At 37.2% G+C, this 24,122-nt stretch overlaps 1 protein-coding gene and 1 long non-coding RNA gene across 2 annotated transcripts in view; both read right to left on the bottom strand.

Annotated features, from left to right (window-relative positions):
- Window positions 1–1,819: 1,819 nt before the first annotated feature.
- LOC140937263 (kinetochore protein Nuf2-B-like) lies at window positions 1,820–20,894 on the bottom strand. Its single transcript, XM_073386805.1, has 18 exons — window positions 20,725–20,894; window positions 20,549–20,620; window positions 18,533–18,615; window positions 17,227–17,288; window positions 16,564–16,591; window positions 15,433–15,502; window positions 14,067–14,140; window positions 13,327–13,363; window positions 13,122–13,178; window positions 12,486–12,548; window positions 11,443–11,532; window positions 10,695–10,808; window positions 9,957–10,015; window positions 9,340–9,424; window positions 6,932–7,038; window positions 6,283–6,370; window positions 3,392–3,466; window positions 1,820–2,004 (listed from the first exon to the last, which is right to left on the bottom strand). Exons 1-18 carry the CDS (start codon window positions 20,836–20,838, stop codon window positions 1,942–1,944), a joined length of 1,341 nt encoding a protein of 446 aa, XP_073242906.1. The 5' UTR covers window positions 20,839–20,894; the 3' UTR covers window positions 1,820–1,941.
- Window positions 20,895–21,758: 864 nt separating this feature from the next.
- LOC140939019 (uncharacterized) overlaps window positions 21,759–24,122 on the bottom strand; it is a 3,666-nt gene continuing 1,302 nt past the window's right edge. The window contains exon 2 of the long non-coding RNA XR_012165594.1: window positions 21,759–21,883. This is a non-coding gene — a long non-coding RNA (uncharacterized lncRNA). The remainder of the gene's footprint in view (window positions 21,884–24,122) is intronic.

The following is a 24,122-nucleotide window of genomic DNA, read 5'->3' as shown; positions in this document are numbered from 1 at the left end:
AACCTTTCAAATGAATAAGATTTTTTTGCCTTTCTGGGCTTCAATAAATGATCTCACACGCACACCTTCCTTCCGCATTGCCGTGTTTTCGTCCATGCCTTCCTCCTGCCTCCAACCTATGGCTGTCGCTGCTGTTATTCCAAATCGCTTGAGCTTGGTTTCATTATGGCTACGAGAGGGGCAACGATGATGATCGTGGAAATTGACTCGCCAACTTTTCCTTTGATTACGTTCATTATTCGTGGAAAGAGTAGAAAAATGAAGGTCTCCCGGAGCCCGTTGGAAGAATTGCGAAAACGTCTTGGCCTCGGCGAACCACAGGCAGCCCAAGCGCACTATGTGTGGGTTCGGGCTTCAGAGGTCATTTGGTCGGAATATACTAGAATAAGTAGTGTATTATCTGATGCTAAATAAACGCAAAAATCTTAAAGATATTAAGTCTTCTTATTTGTCTATCTGTACTAGTAGCCTTTAAGATAACGAAGGTCGATATTTCTTGCATTATTACATGTGATTCGGGCCCTAATGTTCGAATTTTATCACATGTATTCGAATCTACAACGCTAAGAAAAAAAAATCATGATCACTCGAAATATTGATTCAAAAAGCTCCCTTACCTTTAGTTCATAGCCACTCTGTGTCCTACGGTCGGTTTAAATGCCGTTTAGTCGATAGTGTTCAGTACTCGATGGAAAGAAAGTCGACTAAACGGCGTCTAAACCGGCCGTAGGACAGAGAGTGGCCATGAACTAAAGGTAAGGGAGCTTTTTGAATCAATATTTCGCGTGATCTTGATTTTTTTTTTCTTAGCGTTGTAGATTCGAATACATCTGATAAAATTCGAACATTAAGGGCCCGAATCACATGTAATAATGCAAGAAATATCGACCTTCGTTATCTTAAAGGCTTCTAGTACAGATAGACAAATAAGAAGACTTCATATCTTTAAGATTTTTTGCGTTTATTTAGCGTCAGATAATACACTAATAATTCTAGTATATTCCGACCAAATGACCTCTGAAGCCCCAACCCACACATAGTGCGCTTGGGCTGCCTGTGCATGTGCTAGTAATTAAGAGATTAAGTGCAGGTACTAGTAATAAATTATATGGGCTACGGCACTTATGCAACCACAACTCAGTGAAACATGGTTTAAAGAGAGAATTAGTGCTGTTTCAGACTTCATAACTAGTATTCTGTCTTGTTTAATTCAAATTTTAAAAGTGGGCAAACTTTCCTAGAGTTGATGGACTGAATCCAAGAGAAATCGCCATGCGTCTAAAGTCGTAATCAGCAGGGCCGAGTTGTTCAAAGCTGGGTTTAGATAACCCGGGGTTAGTGCGAGATTTGAATTCGGATTTGAAAGCTTAAGAAACATTTCAGTTTTAATTCTTTTTTGTCTACAAGTTGATGATTGGAAACTCTAAAAATAACAGAGAAAATTATCTGAGAAAATGCTTTTGAACACAAGAAAAAGAAACCTGGGTTAAATTTAACCCCGGGTTAAGCGCTAATCGGCCTTCGAACAACTGGGCCCAGGTGATCAGTAGAGAAATAAATTGGGAAATTTCACATCGTACCTTATTACATTTATATATTCAAATTTCACGACTTTGAACAAGTTAAAGTGAACATGCAAACAATAAGTGTTGCAAACATAACAGGACACCAAAATTGAGTGACTCAAAAGTCTAAAATTAAGGTTTGTATAAAAAATTATAGTGGGTATCATGGACAATAAAATTGACTGTAAATAAAAAAGTTCTTTTATTAATGTTCAACATTAATATTGATGGTACATCATTTTCAAGTGAATTACCTTAAATGTACAGTAACTGTAGCTACATGTAATTAATAATATGAACAATAGAAGAAAATAACACCTTAAAAAAATTCTGTACATCAGACACTCTTTTAATGGAATAAATTTACTCTTGTTTATTAGTTGAAGACTGTCCTGACTTTATCCCAGCCTCGATTGAGTCCTTGATGGTAGCTCTCCAGCTGTAAATGACACAGAATATCACACATACAATACGCTTCCCACATTTAGATGATGGCCACAAACAGCTGCTAATTCTTCATGAGTACAATTAACTGTAAATCCCTGCCTCAAGTGATATTACATATTAAAGCTATCCTTGACCAAATAGCAAGAGAGATTAAGCATCCCGTTTACGACAAACGGCAAACGTGAATTTATACCACGTGACCAAGTTTTTCCTTTACTTGTCGTTTAACTGTTTATTATAACTTCACGAAAATCAGTAAATTCAGGCCAATTCTATCCATCAGGAAATTATTGTTTAAAGCTGTTTTTATCTGCTCATTTCTCAACTTGAATCTGACATTTGCCATTTGCCGTAAACGCAATGCTTAATCTCTCTAATGTAGACGGTATTTGCACTGTCTATATGTATACTTCTAGGGGACATAGAAAGTTGTCAAGGCTCAAGTGGAACCACAAGTCACAGGCGAGTGATTTCACTGCAAAAGTGGCTGTAATGAGGTTTAAAAAGTGAGGTATACTGCCTAAGACCCTCTAGTTATTGACTCTTCAGAGATTGCCGGGTGCATGTAGGAAAGCAAAAAGTTGTGTGGGGAATTTGGCTGTAAATGACTGCTTCCAGAAGGGGGTGGGGTAGTTTTTTTCTCTCTTGTACACTACGCACAAAAGGAAATTGAAAACAAAAAAATGAAAAAACATTTGTGGACAGACTAGGAGGTGTATGGACTGTGTCCTAGGACAAAGAAACATTTACTTAAAAAAGTGGAGAAGTTGCAGTTTTAGAGCTTGGTTTCTAATAGTTTCAATGCAATTTTAGCAAAAATATCCTCAACCCAAAGCTGGCCAGCTGGTTTTCCCAACTATGCCTGGAGTGCCCTGATGCCCTTAGCAGGGACACCTCATGACTTGTATACACAGTTTCTTCGCAAAGTGTCTCTGCTATAGCTTTGTTGCCTGCTTGCCTTTTCATGCTTGGTTTTTCCAACCCTCGCCCCTAGATAAGTATTGGCCAGTACATTGTAAGTGTTACACTTAACAGTTCAATGTGATGATGCCTGGCGGGGGCCCTCTCAGGGTTGCTATGGATAACTCCTTCCTTGTGCTAGAGCAATTCTTGCTTCACCAACTTTGTATGCACCAGCACCCAAGTTCATCTATTGGTGATTAGTTAAATACTAATATTATTATTGAAAATGGTGTGTGGAATATGGCCCATGCACGTTTCCCTTCCCCCTTGATTTACAGGGATTACACAATTTATTATAATTATGACCAATGAGAAAAAGGGAAGAGGAATTTTTATAAGCATTCTAAACAAATAACTGTCTCATGACATGGGGCCTTATTCCACGCAAACCATTAGATTATTATTGGTTTTCACACCTGTCCTAGTAGCATTTGATAGGCTGTGTGTAGCTTGTCCATGTCTTCTTCATGAAGATCCTCCTCTCGTTTAATCTGTACACAAAGATTTAAATAATTTATCGATAATAATTATTATTTATTAGCTTCCAAGTGAATTCACACTCAAGTACATTAAAAAACACCTATGGGGAACTGCACGCTATGGCACTTATTTCCTTTTGCCCTGTTAAAGGTGCGGTGCTTAATCGAGAGGGGCATGGCACTTATAAGTTATTTAAAAAAGGTGCAGCAAAAACAATATAATTATATACACAAGATTGAAAAAAAAAATGTTGTCGCTTGAAATTTTAAGTATAAACAATGAACGATGGGACCTCATGGATTTCTGGGTAGAACTTTATTAGCATTGCAAATTAAAAGTCCTTTTCAGAAATGTTTACATTATTCAAGCTTCTTGCATTGATACATTTCCAAAAAACCTCAAACAGTTTCTAGTTTTTGTGACGATAAGTTCACAACTTCACCTGTGCTGGACACATAAGAGATGTTTACAGTTAAAGAGTGTGGCAATGTTGCTAACACACACTTGAAAATCATAAGACAGGACCTAAAGGCTTTCTTGCAAGGAAAAAAAGAGACTGAAAAGACAATGGCATGCCTTAAACAGAGTACTCTAGGGATTTGCATCCACACGAGCATGTCATGACAATTTATAAAATAACTGAGATAGTACGCGTGATCTGATTGGTTAAAAACCTATGGTTTATTGTACCGGTAAACCCATAGAAAAAGACATCCGGACCACGAGCCATAAACAAAACCGGCTTAATTGATCTGCAAACAACGATTTTAGAAAGGCTAAGAAAAAGAACAAGTTACTTACCCAACCCTTCGTAATATTAAAAGCGTTGGTTTTCACATTTTATTACTGAACCTCACAATTCGCTACTGCCATAGCTTTAGAAGTTATAAATTACAAAGCTGGAAAACAATTTACATTTCACGACGATGCCAATCGCAGAGAAAGACAACAACTATGTGAATTTCTGGTGTAGAAAGTCTCTAGGAAAACTTAACCATGTGCCAACCAGCAACAAAACGGATAGTTTTAGCATTCTTGATTTATTTTATGTCAAAATTAAATTCCTTAATGAAAGAAATTGTTCCAAAAAGAGATCTCTGATCAAGATATGGTACAAAATCGGCCGCTGTAGGTTGTAAACAAGCTGCCAACGATGATGAAAGATGTCAGAGTTTCTGGCTGGTTTTTTCCAACATTTGCACAAATTATTCGGTGATATCGATGCCATAACCTACCTCAAACCACCTGACTTCACGAATCGACAAATATTAACGCCAATATGTGGCTACGGCAAAGAAACCTTTCTCCACCACTGACATATTTCCATCGGTCGCTGTACGTGCATATAAAGTTACATGCGACAACTTCGCAAATGCAGCCACGTCGTTACCGCAGCATTTCTTGATCATAATAAAGTCCAGAAAACAGATCTTAAACCACTGCGGCTTGTAAAAATTGAATGAAGTCCTCCATTACAATAGCTGTCAGTTCCGTCTGTAACAATGAAATTCTTACAGATCGACTCAACAAAATACAGCTGCGTACAGTCTGATGTTCAATTAATTTCTACTTCTGTAGTAAGCAAACCATGAACGTATTCTTTCATTGTACGTTCGCATGAATATGTGTTGACTTTTCCTGTAAAACACCTTTCATAAGTGATCATGTAATGAGTGCAAAAACTCGTGTTTTGAAGTGCTGCTGTTTGTTGTTTGACTGAACTGAGTTTTGAGAAAGTTCAACGCTATTAAATCGTGAGTCATGATTGGCTTATGATGACTTTAGAGAGAAGACGTGACTTGATCACGGTACTAGAACCATATTTTTTACCTAAAAGACTCCATTCTACTAGAAGTTATTTTATAAAAACAATAGACCACACTTTCTAGCCTTCGGCTCGTGATTTACAAGCTTTTCTCGTGTTCTCCCAACATCCCGTGTGGGTTATCACGCCGGTAAACCCATAGAAAGTGTGGTCTATTGCTTAAGTAAACTTTTGTCAAAAGAACTTTGAATTTGCTTTGCTAATGAATTAGAGCGGTTTTCACTTGACTGTCGTAAAACCAAAACCAAAGTAAATACACTAGCCAACCAAAGGACGTAGTAAAACCAAAACCAAAACCAAAACCAATCCCAATTCGACAGTCAAGTGAAAACCACTCTATTATACTCATAAATCCTTGAAACCTCATCATTCATGGTTTATACTTTTTAGCGACAACATTTTTTCAATCAGGTATATATTTGAGTAGCACCACTTAATCGATCATTCACAGTATCTGCCCAATAATATTATTGTACATAATTTTTGTTGATAGCTTTTAAAAGAAAAGAACCTGTTTCAAGTTTTAGGCTAAACAGGGCCTAACTGTCAAAATTTAGCCAAACGGGTACTCTGGTTCTTAATCATGATTTTTACCGTAGCAGGACAAACGTGTATTACAAAGGGGAAATTTATACCATAGTATGTACACTGTACATTTGTCAACTACATTGTGAGCAACCTGGCAAATAATATTAATTAGTAAAATCCAGCTAGTGGTCTATTAACAATGCTGCGTTCTGATTGGTTGAGCTACTACTAGGCCATATGTTGTAGCCCACTAGTGGCGAAAAGCACCGGCTTTTTGGCGGCAAAAAGGAAAAGTCTAGCTTTAAGTAGCTGAAGTTAATTGTTTCGTCTCGATATTTTTGACCAACTAGTTGGATTTTACTAAAACAATTATTCCTCTCACCTTTGTGGCCTCTGAGTCAATAGCCCATTCAGGCTCGAGAAATAATTGTTAAATATTTTAATATGATAAGTTGAACTAAATGCAAAGCATACCATCTCTGACAGGCTGTTCATCTCATTGTTCAATTGCTCCAGGTAATTATCTTTATCTGCTATATTTTTTGTTAAATGTGCTTGCTCCCTAAAACAGAAAAGTTTTTAACTGGTCATGTATATTATTTTATGTAAATAATTATGTTGCCTTGAATATACTGTAAAGGTGTTGGGGTATGTAGTACATGCTACAGGCATTGCAGCGCTTACACGCGTGTAAATTGCATGCAATACGGTGGATTTACATGCAAAAGACACATGAAAAATTTAACACATCATTTACACACAGCTTAAATTACACGCAAGATGCATGCATTTATCGTAGACAGATTTCCTCTCTTACTTTTACATGCAAGCTGTGTTTTTTTTTTAAACAGCAGATCTAACAGAAATCGTAAGATGCTGATCAATCACAGTCTTTTCACATTTTAAATTTCACTAGGAACGTTAAACACGTCTTTATTTAAAATGGAAAACAATTGGTTTTAACATGGGAAAAGAACTGCTAGACTGTCTGATTGGTAGCCCAGTTTCTACTGCACTAAGTTGTGGAAACTATAGCTCTTTGTCATTTTCTTTCAGTATAGGAATTTCTTGTGCATTTGCTTAACCAACGAGAGAAGTTTTGCATGCATGTACATGTCGGTACCTTTGTAACTGATCACTCGTATCATGTGAAGCAGCAACCTTTCTGTCATGCTGCCGCATAAGCCTTGACACTTTGTCCTGTTTTGATGCTTGTTGCCGACGAAGTTGCTATAATTACAAACAGAAAACCATATTAACTATTTTATGTATATTATGAAAAATGCAGTTGCCAAAAATTCATAATGGAGTTTTTGTGTCATGTGACAATGATTGCATACACATGTATGGAAAAAGTGTGCTGTCCATGAGCATGACCTGCCAAAAGCCCAAGGAGGGGAGGGGGCACTCCCTACAATGGCCTATACGGGGAGGGTAGCCCAAATGGGGTACCTTTTTCAGGCTTAAAAGTATATGAAAGGGTACAGGGGTTTAACTTGTTGAAGTATAATTATGAAAGGGTACTGGGAAATCTGTCATTGCGGTCTGTGAAAGGACCTTAAACAGGTTACATTAACTGGCTGTGAAAAAGACAAGAAAACTTTCTAATTCTTGTTAGTGATTCAGGGGTTTCATTAAGAATTGCAGTAGCAGGAGAATAGTGTAAAGTAACAGGAAAATATTTTGAAAGAGCGAAGCCCTCTCCTGGAAAGAGCTTGAAAACGAGCCTGGAAATTTTGCGATTTATTACCCTACTGAGATAGCTTTTCCTACTGTCTGATAAGAAATTTTATTTCTCATAGCTGCTGAACAAAAACACTGCATACCTCTTCATGGTTTCCACACATTTTTTCTTCTAATTAACAGATATAATGTTAAATTATGATCAACTTCTAACCCTGTTACACACTCCTAGAGTTGTGACCTTTGGCTCTATCTTATTAATTTACCAAACATACCAAAGAGTGAAAATAAAATAATTCTCAATACACTTTAACTTCAATTCAATATTTCTAGAACGGAGTATAAAAAAGAGGCCCATTTGTAGGACGGGGTATCAGTTTTAGGGCGAATTCTAGAACGGGGTATAAAAAATTGGCCCATTTCTAGAACGGGGTATCGGTTTTAGGGGAATTTTTTTTAGAACGGGGTGCCAATTTGGAGTCCCGGGCGGCACATACCCACCCAAAAAATACCCAAGTGCCCCCCCCCCCCCCCCGGGATGAATCCCCCTGGTGATTTATTCGTATTTTAAAGGTGGTGCATTTACAGCAGTTAAAAGGGATGCAGTGTTCTAAACTACACTGTAGTATGTAAAAGGGGTACCATTTGTCATATAAGGATACAAAAGGGGTACTTTTTCTGTCAAAAATGGTATAATTTATAAAAGGGTACGGGATTGGACTTTGGGACTGAGCTTCCCCGTATAAAACAATAATGCAATTGCCTTGTTTTCTTTAATGTCTTCATTTCTCAGAAACATTCCTGACATATATGGAAACAGGTTTTTAACTGAATCTTGCCTCATTGTATAATTTATGTTGCAGTTAATTTTTTTTTTATTTAAGTTAATTCAGCGTGTAAAGAAAGTCGTGTCTGATACCCCGGGGCTAGTGGATTTTGCTATTGGGCTGGTGGTTTTTGTTCTTTAAAACTTGCCCAATGGGAGGAAATTCAAATAACAGAAAGATTGTAATCATTCCTGCTAATCAAAAAGGGTTTTGGGGCTAGTTGAAATGACTTGTGGGCTAGTACATGCTAGCTACAGCTTGCCTGAATGGCAGGCTGCAAAACTGACTTTCTTTGCACCCTGTTAATTTTTGTTTTTCTTTTGTTTTAAATTCATTAGCATACATTACCATACCCAAAAACAAAAGAGAAATAAAAATTAACTGAAATAGAAAATTAACTACATGTACAGCGTGCAAAGAAAGTACTGTCCGATAGCCTGGGGCTAGTGGATCTTCCTATCGGGCTAGTGAATTCTGTTTTTAACTTGCCCGATGGGCAAGTGATGTTTTATGAGGAATTTGAATAACAAAAGAACAAAAAGTTTTGGGGGCTAGTTGAAATGACGTCTGGGCTAGTAAATGCTAGCTTCAGCTTGCCCGAAGGACAAGCTGTAAAAATGAATTTCTTTGCACCCTGATATACAACATAATTTTCGTGCAATTTCGTGGCAAATAATGAACATAATTATCAAAATTTATGTTGAATAATCATTGACCAGGGTTGACAGAAAGTTTTGAAGTAGATGGCTGAGTTGTCAAAGCAAGCGGCCAGTCCAGGGATATTTTATTTAAAAATCCCTGACCAAGTAGGCAGCAATTTTTGCCGGCAGCCGGCTACTTTTGACAACCATGCATTGACTATAAAGTTTGCTAATTAATTGTGGATTACAAAGTTGCCTGGCACGAAATGAAGGCTCTAAATACACTGTAGATGTATTATAAAGTATTAACTACAGCTACTGTAAGTATTGCAACAAATGGTTAGGGCATCCAATTAGAAATATATACAACGGTAGATTACCTCTAACTTAGCTGTCATGTTTCTGAGCTCATCTTTCAGGCTGATATTTTTATCTCGGAGCTCTTCAAGCTTGGCAGTCTCATCACTGACAGGAATATGCAAAAAAAGGTTAGGGGTACTTCATACTAGTATTTCTAATAAGCAAAGTAAAGTAAAACTTTATTCACACAGGGTAGCCCATGAAGCTCTAACGCTGGTCTCTGTAGGGGCCCTGTATCTGTATTACATTTAAAAGCTTAATAAAAATACATTAATAGAATTTAAGAACTACATTAAAAAGCCTAAAAATACAATGCAAAATCACCTTTAAAGCCTAAAATGTGTTTAATAAAATATCACAGTTATGATAAAAAGAAATGTCTTGCTTGGCGGCAGAATGTTTGAAGGTTTTCACTCTTCACAATGTTTAAAGGGAGTTTGTTAAACATTTTTGTGCCAGTAAAGAGAAAGGTCCTTTTCTCAAAATTCTGCTTAACGTTTGGTAGGGATAGCCTCATTCTTTGCCTTGTGGAATAATAAATTGTGAATGTTCGAAAATTTAGTAAAAGGCACTATGAGGCACAGTGACTATCTGGTTTATCTCTATTCCTGAGGTTATAGGACAGTGATTTAATTACCGCAATCTTTCCATGTCTTGTCTTATTCCTGAAATTGTCTTCAATGCTGTTTGACTATCCTATCAAATGCAAAAAAGTAAAAATATGGCAATAAATGAAGACATTGAGGGTTGGTGAGAAACAATGTGGAGACTCTTAGGTGTCTGCCTAGTCCCTGTACGGCATCTTTTCAGGCCCTCAAGGCTGTACTCTAGGGAAAACTGAAGAGAGCCTAGAATCCAGGCTATCCCCCAGCATGATTCCTAAGAGAAATCTAAGATTTTCTAGTTGCCTTGGAGCAAAAGTTAGGTGCAAGGGGCCAATGGGCACTGCATGCTAGAGTACAGCCTTGGCCTTCTATTAGTGTGAGGACCTGGTATGAGTGTGAGGAGTGAAAAATGGGTGGGGCACTGGGGTTACAAGTTGCTAGCAAGCTCCCCATTTCAAAATTGTGAGAGTGGAAGGTTATGCATGAAAATACCATTGCTGAAAAAAAAAATAACGGTAACTGTCACATCATATTATCAAAAAATTATGAGATTGACGACAGCCTGACTGGTATACCAAAACGCAAAAGAAACTGAAACAAAATAGTAAGAAAATAAATGCTACAGTAGCAATACTCTTAGGTGCTTTATTTCACAGAAACTGGTTTAATGCTAAAGAGCAAGCCTTGTGGGCTTGACTTTAATAATTATTTATGTTCATCTTGACTGTCACTGTTACTTCTGTTGTAGAGTCATATAATTGTCTATGCACCTCAGAGAATTGCAGGCTGCTCTCCTCTTGAGCACATATTTCCTGCAGCCTAGCACTTCTCTCATCTCTGGCTTCCTTAACGGACTGCACTGCACTTGTCAAACGGGCCAATTCCTAAAACAAGAAAAAGAAATCAGAATGCAACTGTTTAGTTACTACATTGTAGTTCTGGTAGCAATTACACAAACTACTCTTTTATGGGTTGGCCTCAGCAGCATGTGCTATCAGTTGGTTACATTGACGTCACGTGACATCTAACAAATAAATATTATTGTACGAAAAGCAGGCAACATTGTAAAATCTATGATGTCAGAGGGTAACAATTCACTGTTACCTGTGAATGTTGTCATTAATTTTGTTGAATTCATAAATGAAAGCAGCAGGTATTTTCAGAGTCCTTATTTTACAACAGTAGCTCGAAGTACATGTAGTCATCTGATTTACAAACCTGAGGCCGACAGAGTGCTCATTTTGCTCCCCCCTCTCTCCAGACATCAGTGCTCCGTTTTTGGGGTATTTAAAGCTACTTTAATAAATGTACGTTTTTACACTGAAAAGGCTTTTTTTTGCAGACACAAATCACTTAACAACTGGTCCCTGAATCTTAAGCAATGTCAGGTCCAAACAAAATACACAAGTTTACTGTTCTTACTCATCAGGATCAGTCATTAAGTTGAAAATTTTTTTTGCTTGCAGTTGTCAGCACCATTTTTGAAATCTCTGACCAGTTTGCTTCATTCTAACGTACCCCTTTAAATCTTGCAGGTGAATTTACAATCTTGGACTTAAAAATTTCACAGTCTTGCTTCAGTCCAGCTAAATTCACTTTTATCTCAGCCTGATGAAAACAAAAAAAACAACAACAACATTATCGTCATGAATGATATTATTTATCATTGCGGTATTCGTACATTTTAGGGTTTATTTATCTTTTGTCTCACAATAGTCACTTAGTTGTTGACCACAACATTTCAACAACGTATTGCAGGTCTGTAAGTGTTTGATTTATAGATTGGGACCATTTTTACTGTGGTTGCTAGTGACTGATCCATCATGGTTGGTGGGTTTGAATCCGAGGCACTGTTGCACACTGTTCACTCAGGGGTTTAAGTACAGGCCACGGGAATTGCAGCATTTGCATGTGACCAGTGTAAATTGCGTACAATAATGGTGAATTTTACACGTAAAACAATAATAATTTATTACAAATTGAAGTCAAAATAATCAAAGTGCATGTGACGTACATCATGTCCAGCTTGAAAACATTTGAACAAACAGTGAATCATTTTAGTTTAGTTTCAATGCTGTAACAAAGAGCTTGGGGAAATTTTTTAAGAGGATTAAATGATTAAACTGTACAAATATTTAATCTCTACTAAGTCAGAAACCTAATCAACAGTAATTTTGTAGCTGGCCTGGTGAGAGAAAAGATCATACTGATTTTTTCCCAAAATATGAGCGACATTCAAAGTACAGTTTGAGGGCAAGAGATCGTCATTCATCACTTCACAGATTTCAGCCAAAGATGAAAGTTGTTAAATACATGCAATCAATGAGTTAAACTTTAAACACAGTTTCCGAAAAATTTGCTTGTATTTTCTTGTGTATTTTTTTACATGCATGTATTTCTCATATAATTTGCATGCAATATGGCAGATTATTAATTTACATGCAAGAGACATGCGTGTATAAATGCTGCAATTCCCGTAGCCTGTACGCTAGCCTAATTTATATATAAATCAGAAAAACAGTAAATTTTGAGACTTTGAAAAAAAATAAAAATAAATTCACCTTTTTTGAACTGAGTTCTGCATTGGAAGTCTTGAGTTGCTGAATTTCTTTCATTTCTGCAGCCTATAAAAGAAGAACACAAAAGCAGTTGAAAACAATTACATGAACAAATTAGTACATTTATCTTTTGCTAATTACTTTTCTGTAATGTGGCAAAAAGTCTACTGCCAAAACAGGAATACCAATTTTGCATGTTAATTATTGTAATGTAAGACTTCTTTTCTAGCAATAAAGCCAGAAATCTAAATTTGCAAATATTTGTTCCCTCATGTAAAAAACAGACAATTTCCACAAAAATAAAATTCCATGAAAACATTATGCCACACAGTAGGCTATGAAGATAATGCATGCAATGTACAAAAAAAAAAAAAGGCTACCACCCACTCTGCAAAATAATTTCTTTAGCTTGAAAGGCAAAAAATATGAACATACTGTAAGCTGCAGCCCTTCTCTCACCATTATTCCTACTTAGAAGTGGGGGGCATTGGGATTGTGGGTATATGCAGGCTATCAGCTGGGCAGAGGAAATGGAATTGGTAGCCCCCTCACTCTCTTTTAATTCTCTGAATGGTACTCTTTGAGCCTTCACATCATGAAACTGTCTTTTATGGTATTTCTTGGGAATGGTGTACTTACCTGTTGTTTGTTTAGCTCGCTCACATCTTGTTCCAGCTCTTGAACTTCTTCTTCAAGCTGTTGAGGCAAGTGCAATTGCAAGGAATTCACTCAGAAGAAACAAAACCATTATGGTATGGTGGATAAAGCACTTACAGGTATAGGTCACAAAACTTGTGAGAAAGTCTGAAGAAATTTTGTTTTTCGTCATACTGAACATTTTTACCTTTTTCACTTGCTGTTCTTCTTCTGCTCTTTTTGCTCTAGATAAAAAAAATAAGTACAATTATTATTATACAGTTTACTAACAAACAGGGCATAAAACTTTTATATTAATTTTTGTAGATCTGAAGTTGGATGATCCACATGAAGGCTGTGGTTTGAATGTATACTTCAGTGGGGTGGGGGGAGATGTGCATAAAACCAACCCTTGAGTGATCCTGTAACATGATACACACCTTTATTGTAAATTGTGCAATTTGACCTAAAATTACAGAAGTAAAACCACAGTTCACAAGGCCAAAGGTCACCATGGATTGGTGTCAGAGGTCAGAATAGGAATGCTAAGATCATACATGTTCAGTTCTATTTGTCCAAGGTTATATGCCAAGGCTGACAATATTTGCATCAGAACAAGTTGCTTCTTCAGAGATACAACTGGTGTAACCAGGGGTTAGTGATAACCATGAACCAGATACATCTGGGGGCTGCATGATGCTCCCCGATACTCCCGTGAGGAAAAAGTTGAAATCTAGCAGCTCAGAAAAGCTGCATTCTGGGCGTCAAAAAGAGCACTCAGTTTCTGATTACATGTATGACAAGTCATTGTTGATGTTGTTGCTTTAACAAATCTTAAAGATCTTAACAGATGGTCATAAGAAGAAAAAAACACCGCCTCGCGGTTCAAGACATAAAAATGCATAATTAATATTAATAACCAAAAGGATGATAAATTATTCAGCTTACTTGAGCTCTAATATTTCTCTCTGAAGTTGTTCATTTTTGGCAAGTATGAGTTCTCGTTGTTGAACAGCTGCTTCCTAAAATGAAGAAATTGTTTACCAAGGGTGAAAAATAATTTTCAGTGTCTTAGAAAATAATACTGCATGTAACAGTAAATAGCCAGGTATGCAATAAAAACGGTACACAAACCCGTGAAATTGTAACAGTGAGTGTCAGACTGTGTAAGCCTGTTTAATTCTAATATCATGCCCTGTAAACAGAGCTCACTGTGGTGTTGCAGTGAGCACTGTGGTAACTACGGGTACTGAGGACACAAGTGAGAAGGGGTCCAGCTGGTGCCAGTGGCAGGATCTGGGGTAGTGCCAGGATACTCTGTGGTTAGGCTTGGTTAAGCCTCTGCCCATTCTCATTCAACCTGCCGACACCAAAGTGGCAGATGCTGCAGGGCCAAGAGTCATGGTCTGCTTCCCTTGCCAAAAGAACGTGTAGTCTTGTTCTCTGAGGCTATCGTTTGATTGAAGTCTGGTCTCCTCCAGTGCAGCGATGTCAATGTTGAGCCGTTTGAGCTCGCTGTTGATGATGGTGATTTTCCTGGAGTCATCAACCTGACTTAGATCATTGGAGAAGCCAGGACACAGCTTGCAAGTGAGTCACAAGATTGGTTGTTTCTTCATTCTTTGACGTTTGCCTGGTACAAGATTTACAGTCTGCTCGTCAGACATTCCTCTGAGCTATAAGCACCCATCGAAGCAGGCAGATGGTGGCGGTCAGCACCTTACTGGCTGGGGGCAGCTTGAGGCAGGCAGTAACTGACTAGTGGGGTGCAATGATCCCTCCCACTGTGCACGCCTGGAACAATGTCATTTGATCTGGGCTTATAACTCGAAACTGCTGCCTCCCGTGTTGGTTCTGATGCTGTGAACAGCAGCACTGAAGAGTGCACAAGCCTGGACGGTTTATATTATAGAAATCCTGGGGTGCACAGTTGTCAGGAACCCCCTCTCGGCATCACTGATGTAGTTCAAAAGAGAGTATACTTGGCAACAGCTACATGTACAATGTAGACTGCAAGAGCTGCTGGAGAAAGTGCCGAGAAATACAGTTGCAAGTAAAATAGGTAATGGCATCATTTTGTTGCTGTGGCAACTTCGATGTCATTGTAAGCCCTGATCATAACAAATTTTCATGCTTATCTAATGTAGCTGTGGTGGTAATGTTTCCAAATCTTTGTAAATGGCAATGTACAATGTAGTGTGGGAGGTATTGACCCTGAAAAACCCTATCGAGCCACCTTAAATTAATGGCATTTAGCCACCTCTTATAAGACTAACATAAGCAAAAGGAAGCGAAGCAAACAAAATTTACTTACCACTTCAGCCATTGTATTTTCATAAATATGCTCTCTTGAGCCCCTGAATTTTGTGAAGTTGACAATAGCACTACAGAAAAATTGACAATTATCAGCTATGTGAGTACAGTCAAAGCCCATTTGAATACGAACACTGAGGTGGCCATAGAAAGTGTCTGCATTAACACTGAGTCTGTATTTAGCAGGAACAAGACCATCCAGAGGAAATGTAAGGGCTTTCTTTCCCCAGGGACAAAGAAAACTGTCGTGAATAATGAGGTGTCCGTATTATTAAGCAGGTGTCCATAAACTGGGGTTTGACTGTAAACTAATGCAGGTTTTATCTATGCTATTTATTAACAAGTTATTAATTACACTTATGAGTTCCTGTTATCGCGCTTATTCCATGTCATTCAATGTCGAAGTTCACGAAAAGAAAAAGAAAGTCGCTGTATTGTGTTTTCACCCCCCACAAAAGGGCACTTTCATGTTGTAGTCATGCACTGATGGCAAAGAAATGAACAAAAAAGCGTGCAAAGTTATTGTTTAACCTATTGCTTTTTTGAGGCCGCAGCAAGGGTTTCCAAATCATAAATTAATCAGAAAAAATGAATGTTCACGAGCATTGAATGCAAGTTAGACGTTTAAACACCTTATGTTTTGGTGGTATAGGCTAATAATAGTAATAATTAAACAACACAAGTACAACAATAATAAAAAGAAAAAAAGAATGAATTAGAGTAAATGAGTCATGAGTTGTTTAACCCTACATTGTAACCTCTACCCGTAACCGCTAACCCTAATCTGACTCATAACTTGACTTATATAAAAACAGAGAGCAGGACAGTACAGTAGGCAGGGCTCGACATTGCGACCCGTGGGGTCGCCAATGCGACCAGCTTTTACACAGTGGCGACTAAATTTTCACGCCTTGTCGCCAACCTGGCCCCCAAGATAGGTGACTTTCTTCTTTGCGAAAATGTACACTAATGATAATCCGTTATCCTTCGCAAAACTAAATCCATTAATTCTTAAATATAATTTTTGGCGACCAGAATACTTGTTCTGGTGACAAAAAATGAAAACTTGGGGACCAGCTGGCCCCAGTATTTTTTTTCTGAAAGTTGAGCACTGGTAGGTGCTTCAGTTTACCTTATGCACTGCAGAGTACGCTTTGGTTCTGAAATAAAAAAAAGGAAAGATACATGACTATTGTACCAGGTACATTGAAGGTTAATATCACCTAAGTTATAATTATTTTTACTACCATCAAAATATATTGTTGTTGTTGTTGTTGTAGCAGCAGCAGCAGCAGCAGCAGCAGTAGAAGTAACTGTAGTAAGCTTTATTTACAGCATCACTTCGTTAAAAAGCTCTTCCAGTGAGCTGCTTACAGCTGTACATAACAAATTTTAAGAGAAAACTACACTAATGCGAAAAGTATATCTATATATTAAGAAAGCTATCCTATAAGAAATGGTAAGAAACTTTTGAAAAAATGACTGAAATATAGGGTTCACATCACTAATTCATAACGTAAAACCAGTGGGCCTTCCGGAAAACAAATCATAATTACATTTTCATTCAGATTTTATGATAATTATACTTTTTGTTTATAACGTTATTCAAACAATTGCAAGTTGCTTCTTCTTTCTGTAACAAAGTAGCCGCCCTCTATGAGCAAAGTAGCCGACGTGTTTCGTCAGCCGTTAGTGCTTATTGAAACCTGTGTGTACTGTGTACACTATGCAAAAAAATATACATAGAAATGTAGATTCAAATCAAACTGAAAATATTCTTAATGGTACAACTTACTTGGTGATACTAGGTCAAAGATGGTAAAATTTTCCACTCCGCAAGCAAACATAAATCGTTGCCTAGAAACACCTTTGAATATCAGTTCAACTTCATGCACAACTGAGCACATGTGCAAGTGATTACATGTGCACAATGCACGTGCACTATCCCCCCCCCCCCCCCCCACACACACACACACGTACTGTACACACAGGGCTCGAAAAAAAACTTGAATTTCAGCTCTAACATTAAATCTTTGCTTCCCCAGGGCCACTTCTTACTCATCTTAGTTAATGATTTTGCTGGAGAATGACTTTCCTGAACCCTTCAGTGATTTTGTTACCTCTGCGTTCTGCATCCCTGATACATAAAAATCACCAAAGACACAAAATAATTCATGGCATGCATCCCATAGGATGCAAAGATCGATTGATCGATCTGAAAAATAATTACCGGTAATGTGTATTTGTAGATAAATCCAGTCCGTGTAATTTCTGTGGAAGTTATTATGACTGTTGTTTAATAACAATGTATATTTCTTTTAGCCTTTGTTGTACCTTTAATACAACAGAAGGACTATACTGTATTTTAATTTCAGTATACTGTAATACAAAGTATTACAGATTAATTGTCTGGTTCAAAAAGGCTCAAGCATTTTCAATTTTGGATTCGTTTTTCTTTTTTAACTGGGACTCATGATTTTTCACAAGATGAGTCCAAGGACTCACCATAACTATAAGTAACAAAATCACTGAACCTTTTCATTGGGCAAGTATGCTTTGAATGTTATTTGCCCGGCCGGAAAGTCTATTTGTCCCGGACTACCGGACTGGACTTTTTTCAAGCCCTGACACATAAACATTGCAGGGTGCTCTCCAACTATTTTTTGCACAATCCCTTTCCTATTCCTTAAAATTGAAAAATATTTGTTTTTCCCTGATTTCATTGATTATGTCATCCCTGCATAAGAGTTAACAACACATTGAATTTTATATTTACAACATGCATGTACTTGTCCAGTATGACTCAATAAATATAAATGTTATTATTGTTAATAATGTTACAGGACTGTCACTAAGATTTAAAGTTGCCACGTAAATACATGTGCGACGTGTAGGCAAGGGAATCAAACAGCTAGGGACTTTTTTGGTTCTATTTTATTAAACTTGAACTGAAAAAAAAGAATAATTAAGAATTAATTAAGAATTCAAGTAGCAGGAGAAAGGTGTAACGTTACCGAACGTTAGGCAGATAATTTTTCATGGTAAACAGAGATTTCTCCAATCTGTGATGCCTAATGAACATCCTGAGTAATAGTACTTACAAAGCTAGTGCCATTATTACTAATGGAGCACCCTCCTCATGAAGCTCTGGGTATTCAAACAATTTCAAAGTCTTGAACTGGGGCTGCAGAGTAAAGAACCATATTAAATGTCACTAAAAATGTTACATTAAGTAAGACCATTTACTGCTGTCAAACTACAACTGTAACAAAACTGTAAACACCTAAAATATTTCAGGAATGTATTATGCAATCAAAGCAAAGATCAGGACATCTAGATGTACAAGCAAGCTAGCAGCATGCAGGGTTTCAACAGTATTGTAAAGTAGTGGACATCTTTCTAAAAAGAACCGGACGCAATTTTTTTTGGCAGTGCAAGGAAAAATTGCCCTTTCTACTGCTCACCATCAATAGAATGAAACTCTCATTCAGACCCATAATGCCCATAGAAAAGGGAAAAAAGGAACAGGGCCAAGAAATTAAGTAAGTTCATGAGTTGCTTATTAAGTAAAAAAAAAATTATGATGTTAAAAAAAAAAATTAAAAACCCCTCAAATATTGGCATCAAAGTAATGGACATAGAATGGCAAACAACCAGATGAAACACCTGGCCTTGAACGAAAACCCTGAGTGTGCAAAGAAAGTCGTCTCCGATAGCCTAGGGCTAGTGGATTTTGCAATCTGACTGGTGAACTCTGTTCTAAACTTGCCCAAGGAGCAAGTGAAGTTTTTCAAGCAATTCAAATTACAGAAGAACTGTAATCAATGCTGCTTATCCAAAAATTTTTGGGCTAGTATATACTAGCAACAACTTGCTCGAGTGGCAAGCCATAGAACTGACTTTCTTTGTACCCTGGCTAAATCACTACCTTATTCTCACTTAATTTCATGAGTATTAAATTTTGCAATTTGCGAAAAATCGCTTTATTTAATATTCTTGAAATCTAATATTTGCGAGGAATAAAATCGCGCAATTCAATAGCAAACATATATCGTCATTCACGTGCACCATGCCACTAAGTCAACCTTGAGGTTCACACTTTAGAGCTGTGGGATAACGTAAAGCCTCTTCAATAACATGTCGCTATTTCAGTATGGATGTACCTCTCGAACAAGCATTGCGGGAATGTGGCGATGCAATTTCAGATAGTGAAGGCACGGCCAGTCAGCCGAGTGAGATAGAAATCAGGTATTCACCAGAGCAAGAGCAGACAACTCAGAGCTGATGAATATGACCAAGTCGTCGTAGCTTTACATATTAAAGAATAGAAAAATCATGAAATTTCATACACTCCGTCTCAACTTCTCCTTAAAAATTGCGCAATTTAGTGAGAATAAGGTATCCAGTGAATAGGAACATGTAGGAAAATCAATTACATTTGCCTACTGTCCAATGGGTAATGAACAACTGGCACCAGGGCCGCAAATAAGTTTGTTTTTTTTTAGAAAGGACATCATTATGTCCACTAGTTAACTGTTTTAGTCCGACAAACCAGTAAGGTTCTCCAGACATACAGTTATAAGCTTAATTATGCTGACTTTCCATAATCAACTGCAATAACTCCTTCACACAAAATTTCTTCAGTACATGACAGTTCAATGAATACCGTAAAATTCCGAAAATAAGCCCCTCCATGTATAAGCCCCCAAACCGGTAACGCAAATAACCCTCCGTTAAATCGCCCCTCCAAATATAAGCCCGGGGACTTGTACTCGGAAAATTGCCCTCAAATACAGAGTAAAACAAAGCAAAAACGGTAAATTTACCTCCAAATATAAGGCTAGCCCAATCGATTTCCCTCCGTAGATAAGCCCCTCCAAAAATAAGCCCCTCAAAAAAGGCCTTTGAAAAATATAAGCCCCGGGGCTCATTTTCGGAATTTTACGGTAACTGTTTAATATTTGCAGCCCAGTGTACAGATGTAGAGAAATGTGGACAGGTTGGCAATATGTGATGAGAATAAGGCTATTATCCACCAGTAATGGTCCAGTCAAAGTAAGTAAGTTGTTGTGTATTGCATTAGAAGATAGTGAATGAGGAACTACATGCTTACATACCTGAGTAAACTGCTCAGGAGGAATGCCAAAGTATGAAAGCACTCCAATATAGAACATTTTCATTCGCTGGGGCTAAATCATTGAGAAAGTTCGAAGGTTTTTAGAACAGGGCACTTCCATATGCATAAAAATGTTCGACAAGATCAGAGTCAAGAGTTTTACGAATAGCTCTTTACCTGAGGTTTAAGAAGATCATCAACAGTTAAAGAAACACCAAACATCGACTTGCAGTTTGCTACTGCCTCTTCATTTGTTAATACAGGAAATCCTAGCTTGACTGTTGAAGCCATGATGCACTTACTGCAGAACAAAAAATGGCGGACTGTTTCGGTTCAAATCCGTCCGCTTTTTCGTAGGTAAGATTTTTGATTGGCTATTCAGCCCTACGTCATCACCTGCCTGGCTACCCCAGTACTCCACCTTCACCGGCGAAAATTGTTTGATTGGTCGACGCGCGACCACGTGACATTGCCAAATTCAAAATGGCGGCAATACATCCATCGTTTGTTTATTCCAGTGGAAAGAAGTGAAATTGCGGCTTAATATGAGTTGCAAATGCATATACGGATATTTTTAGAATAGCCTAGACTTTTCATTATCCTTTTTCACCTATTCCTATGGGATTCGTTCCCTGCGATGCTCGCGTTTTGGCCGGTTTACCGGATTCAACTTTGCACTCTTCACGATCACGAAGGACAACAATATTTTTGATGAAAGCCGGGTCACTAGAAAGAACGGCCTTTGTTCACAGCTCTATGCAGCGGAGAAATAAGACACAATGGGTCCTTTGAAATTGCTTAGACACCTGGAAGTTATTTTATTATTTTTTTTACCGAAAAGATAAAGCAAAATTATGTCTTCTCCAGCAAGACTTTCTAATTTATAAAAAAAGCTTGAACATGAGCTAAATGAACTGTAGTGTCTGCATTCATGTTCTTTTCATTGCAATTTTAATATCAAAACTTTAAAGCCGTCTATGACCGAGCAGGTTTTTTTTTTCTTTTTTTCTTTTCAATGGTTACTGTGCTTGATCTGAATAAGATAATGAAATTTTTAAAATTAGGGCAATACTATATATATAAAAGAAGAGAACTTTGATTGCAAATATGTTAGTTGGAAAAAATACTGATTATACTATATGATCTTTTTACTATATAGGTTAGAAAAGTGATGAGTAGTCAAAAGTGCTACAAAGGAGTAAAAACCCAGATCTTTCCATTAATAAATTTTATTGACTCTGTCAGGGACATATACTTTGCTTGAATACACATTTGTTCTTCAAAAATCTTGTTTGTGAAGCTGCACTTTGTTTGATTCAGGATCAATCAATCTTTTCTGAAGAGAAATGAACAATAAAGTATGTTAGCATGTCACTACTTCAACACTGCCTTAGCCAACAACTAAGAAGAAACTCAACTTCATATAAAAAAAAACAAAGTGAAAAATACTTCACTGTAAACCAACAACCGCTTCAAATATATATCACATTAAATTCATGCAAATGTAGACCTGATGAGTAGTTGATAGGAAAAGAAACAAATGATAATTGCAATGAAACTATAATGTTTGAATGAGATCTGTATTTGAGAGTTCTCTCATAATTCTGACAGAAGATCAAAATAGGAAACTGCATATCCTACACAACTGCATTCATCAACATGATCCAACTAAAATTTCATGAAGACTAAAAGTTTACTCCAAACTTTAAACTCCTGTAAGGTTTTTCCCAGGTTTGAATCACATTGAATGCATATTTAAACAGTAATTAGATCTGTGAAACATTAGAACGGTGCAATGTCGTGGAAGGTCTGGGACATTACTGAGACTCTAATAAAATCCTTTGGTGCGAGTTCCAAAGCCGCCTACTATTATTTTATTATGAGCCTGCTACTTAAAAACTTTTTGACAGCCCTGATATTGCACAGTAAATAAACACTGTTGGATATACACATGCAAGCGGACCATGACCATCATGCTACCTATCCCTTAATAAAAAAACCTACAAATCGCCTTTTGCTGACTTTTTCACCTGATTTTGCATTAAATAGCCAGATTTGGTTGTTTTATGCTGAAAAGTGGATTTTTCTCAAAAAGCTTGGTACTTTGCTTACAGCTACAGTGTACATTGTAGAGCAGTCCCCTTTTGCTACGGCCCAAGGCTGGACACAGTGAACTCAAATGCTGTATTAGCCAATGGAATAATTCTAAGATGCATTTATGCTGTAGTAGCTAATAACATAAGATGTAAGAACCTGTGTTCCTGTTTCTTTATGATTCGTTTTACAAGGGATTTGAATCAGAGATCGTTAACATTGCCAGTGTCAAATGCTTGCTTGTCAGGCGAGTCGGATGCGACAGTTACACCTCAAGATAACTATCTTATAAGCTAATACAGTGTTACTACATGTACATCTAAATTATTATTTCTTAGCTAATACACTGTTTGGGTTCTCTGTGGACAAAGAAAACTGTCTGTAATAATGAGCTGTCCATAAAGTGGTGCTTATAATTTCATTTACCAGCAGCTCTTTTTATCTTAATATTCCAGATGGTATAAAAATTTAATTACGAACAACTTACTATTTGAAACTGGCTACAGTGTTGATGGGATGCTACAGTGTACAATAATACTTTGAAGGGTCTGACTGCACTCTTATCGATCATAGTCATTGCCTCCTGTGAGCCAATTCATGGATGAATTTGATACATGTACAAAAGAAAATCCAACACTCAACAATCAGAAAGATGTAATACTATGTGACCTCATGATGGAACTTAAAGAAAGGAAATGTATATTATTTTTAAGTTACATGTATTTTCTTACCCTTTTTTTTAAGTTATGTAAATTGGTCCTTTGTTGAAGAAAATGAAACATTGTCAAAAATTAATGTTTTGCTGTGCATGCATCAATCATGCAACCATGAATTTGACAAAGGTTTGGAATTGAAAACTGGACAAGTTTGTACTTGATGTACCAAATTTCTCACCGGCTGAAATTAACAAGCATGATGTGCCAATTTTTGGCTCTAGCTGACATCGTAAATAAGAAAACCCATATTTTGGAAAGCATTTTTTGGCAAAACAAGAACTGATTATGCGTATACATATTATAAAACTTAAAAGTACTCAATCACAATTAATAAATACACAGTACAGGTAAACCCCCAATGCTAGCAATCTTCTGTGACCCAAAGAGGGCAAGTATGCTGGTGTAAAAAAAAAATTAATAACTCCAAGGATTGCTCTACAGAGATATAACCATCCCTTTTCAGGGCTGTCATTACGTTTTGAAACAGCCATAGCAAATGAAGATTCACCCAATACAGGTCCCAAAAATTTAAATTACCACCTTCAGCTTTCCACTTTGATCACCTGTAACATCAAGTGAGCTCAGCTGTAACAGGTGTTATGGGTTACAGCCCCTAATGACAGCTCTGCCTTTTTATTTTAGACAAATCTCAGTTTATGAAAAGCCAAAACATTTTTATTCAATCATTACATGTAGATCTCATTACACTTTTATCCCTCTTTGGAACATTACCTGCTATTTTTCAAGATTATTTCACAAAAAAAG

Source organism: Porites lutea, chromosome 5, assembly GCF_958299795.1.
Source record: "Porites lutea chromosome 5, jaPorLute2.1, whole genome shotgun sequence".
Classification (NCBI taxonomy): domain Eukaryota; kingdom Metazoa; phylum Cnidaria; class Anthozoa; order Scleractinia; family Poritidae; genus Porites; species Porites lutea.
Note: the sequence above shows the minus strand (reverse complement) of the source record. Positions and strands in the feature narration are given on the sequence as shown.

Bases quoted from the DNA above. Each gene is read 5' to 3' on its own strand.
- LOC140937263 (XM_073386805.1), bottom strand. From the start codon at position 20,838: ATGGCTTCAACAGTCAAGCTAGGATTTCCTGTATTAACAAATGAAGAG. The intron at 17,289-18,532 runs GTAAGTACTATT...AGGTGTTTCTAG, and splicing joins GTAATAATGGCACTAGCTTT to GCAACGATTTATGTTTGCTT. The intron at 15,503-16,563 runs GTAAACTGAAGC...ATTTTTCTGTAG, and splicing joins CGTACTCTGCAGTGCATAAG to TGCTATTGTCAACTTCACAA.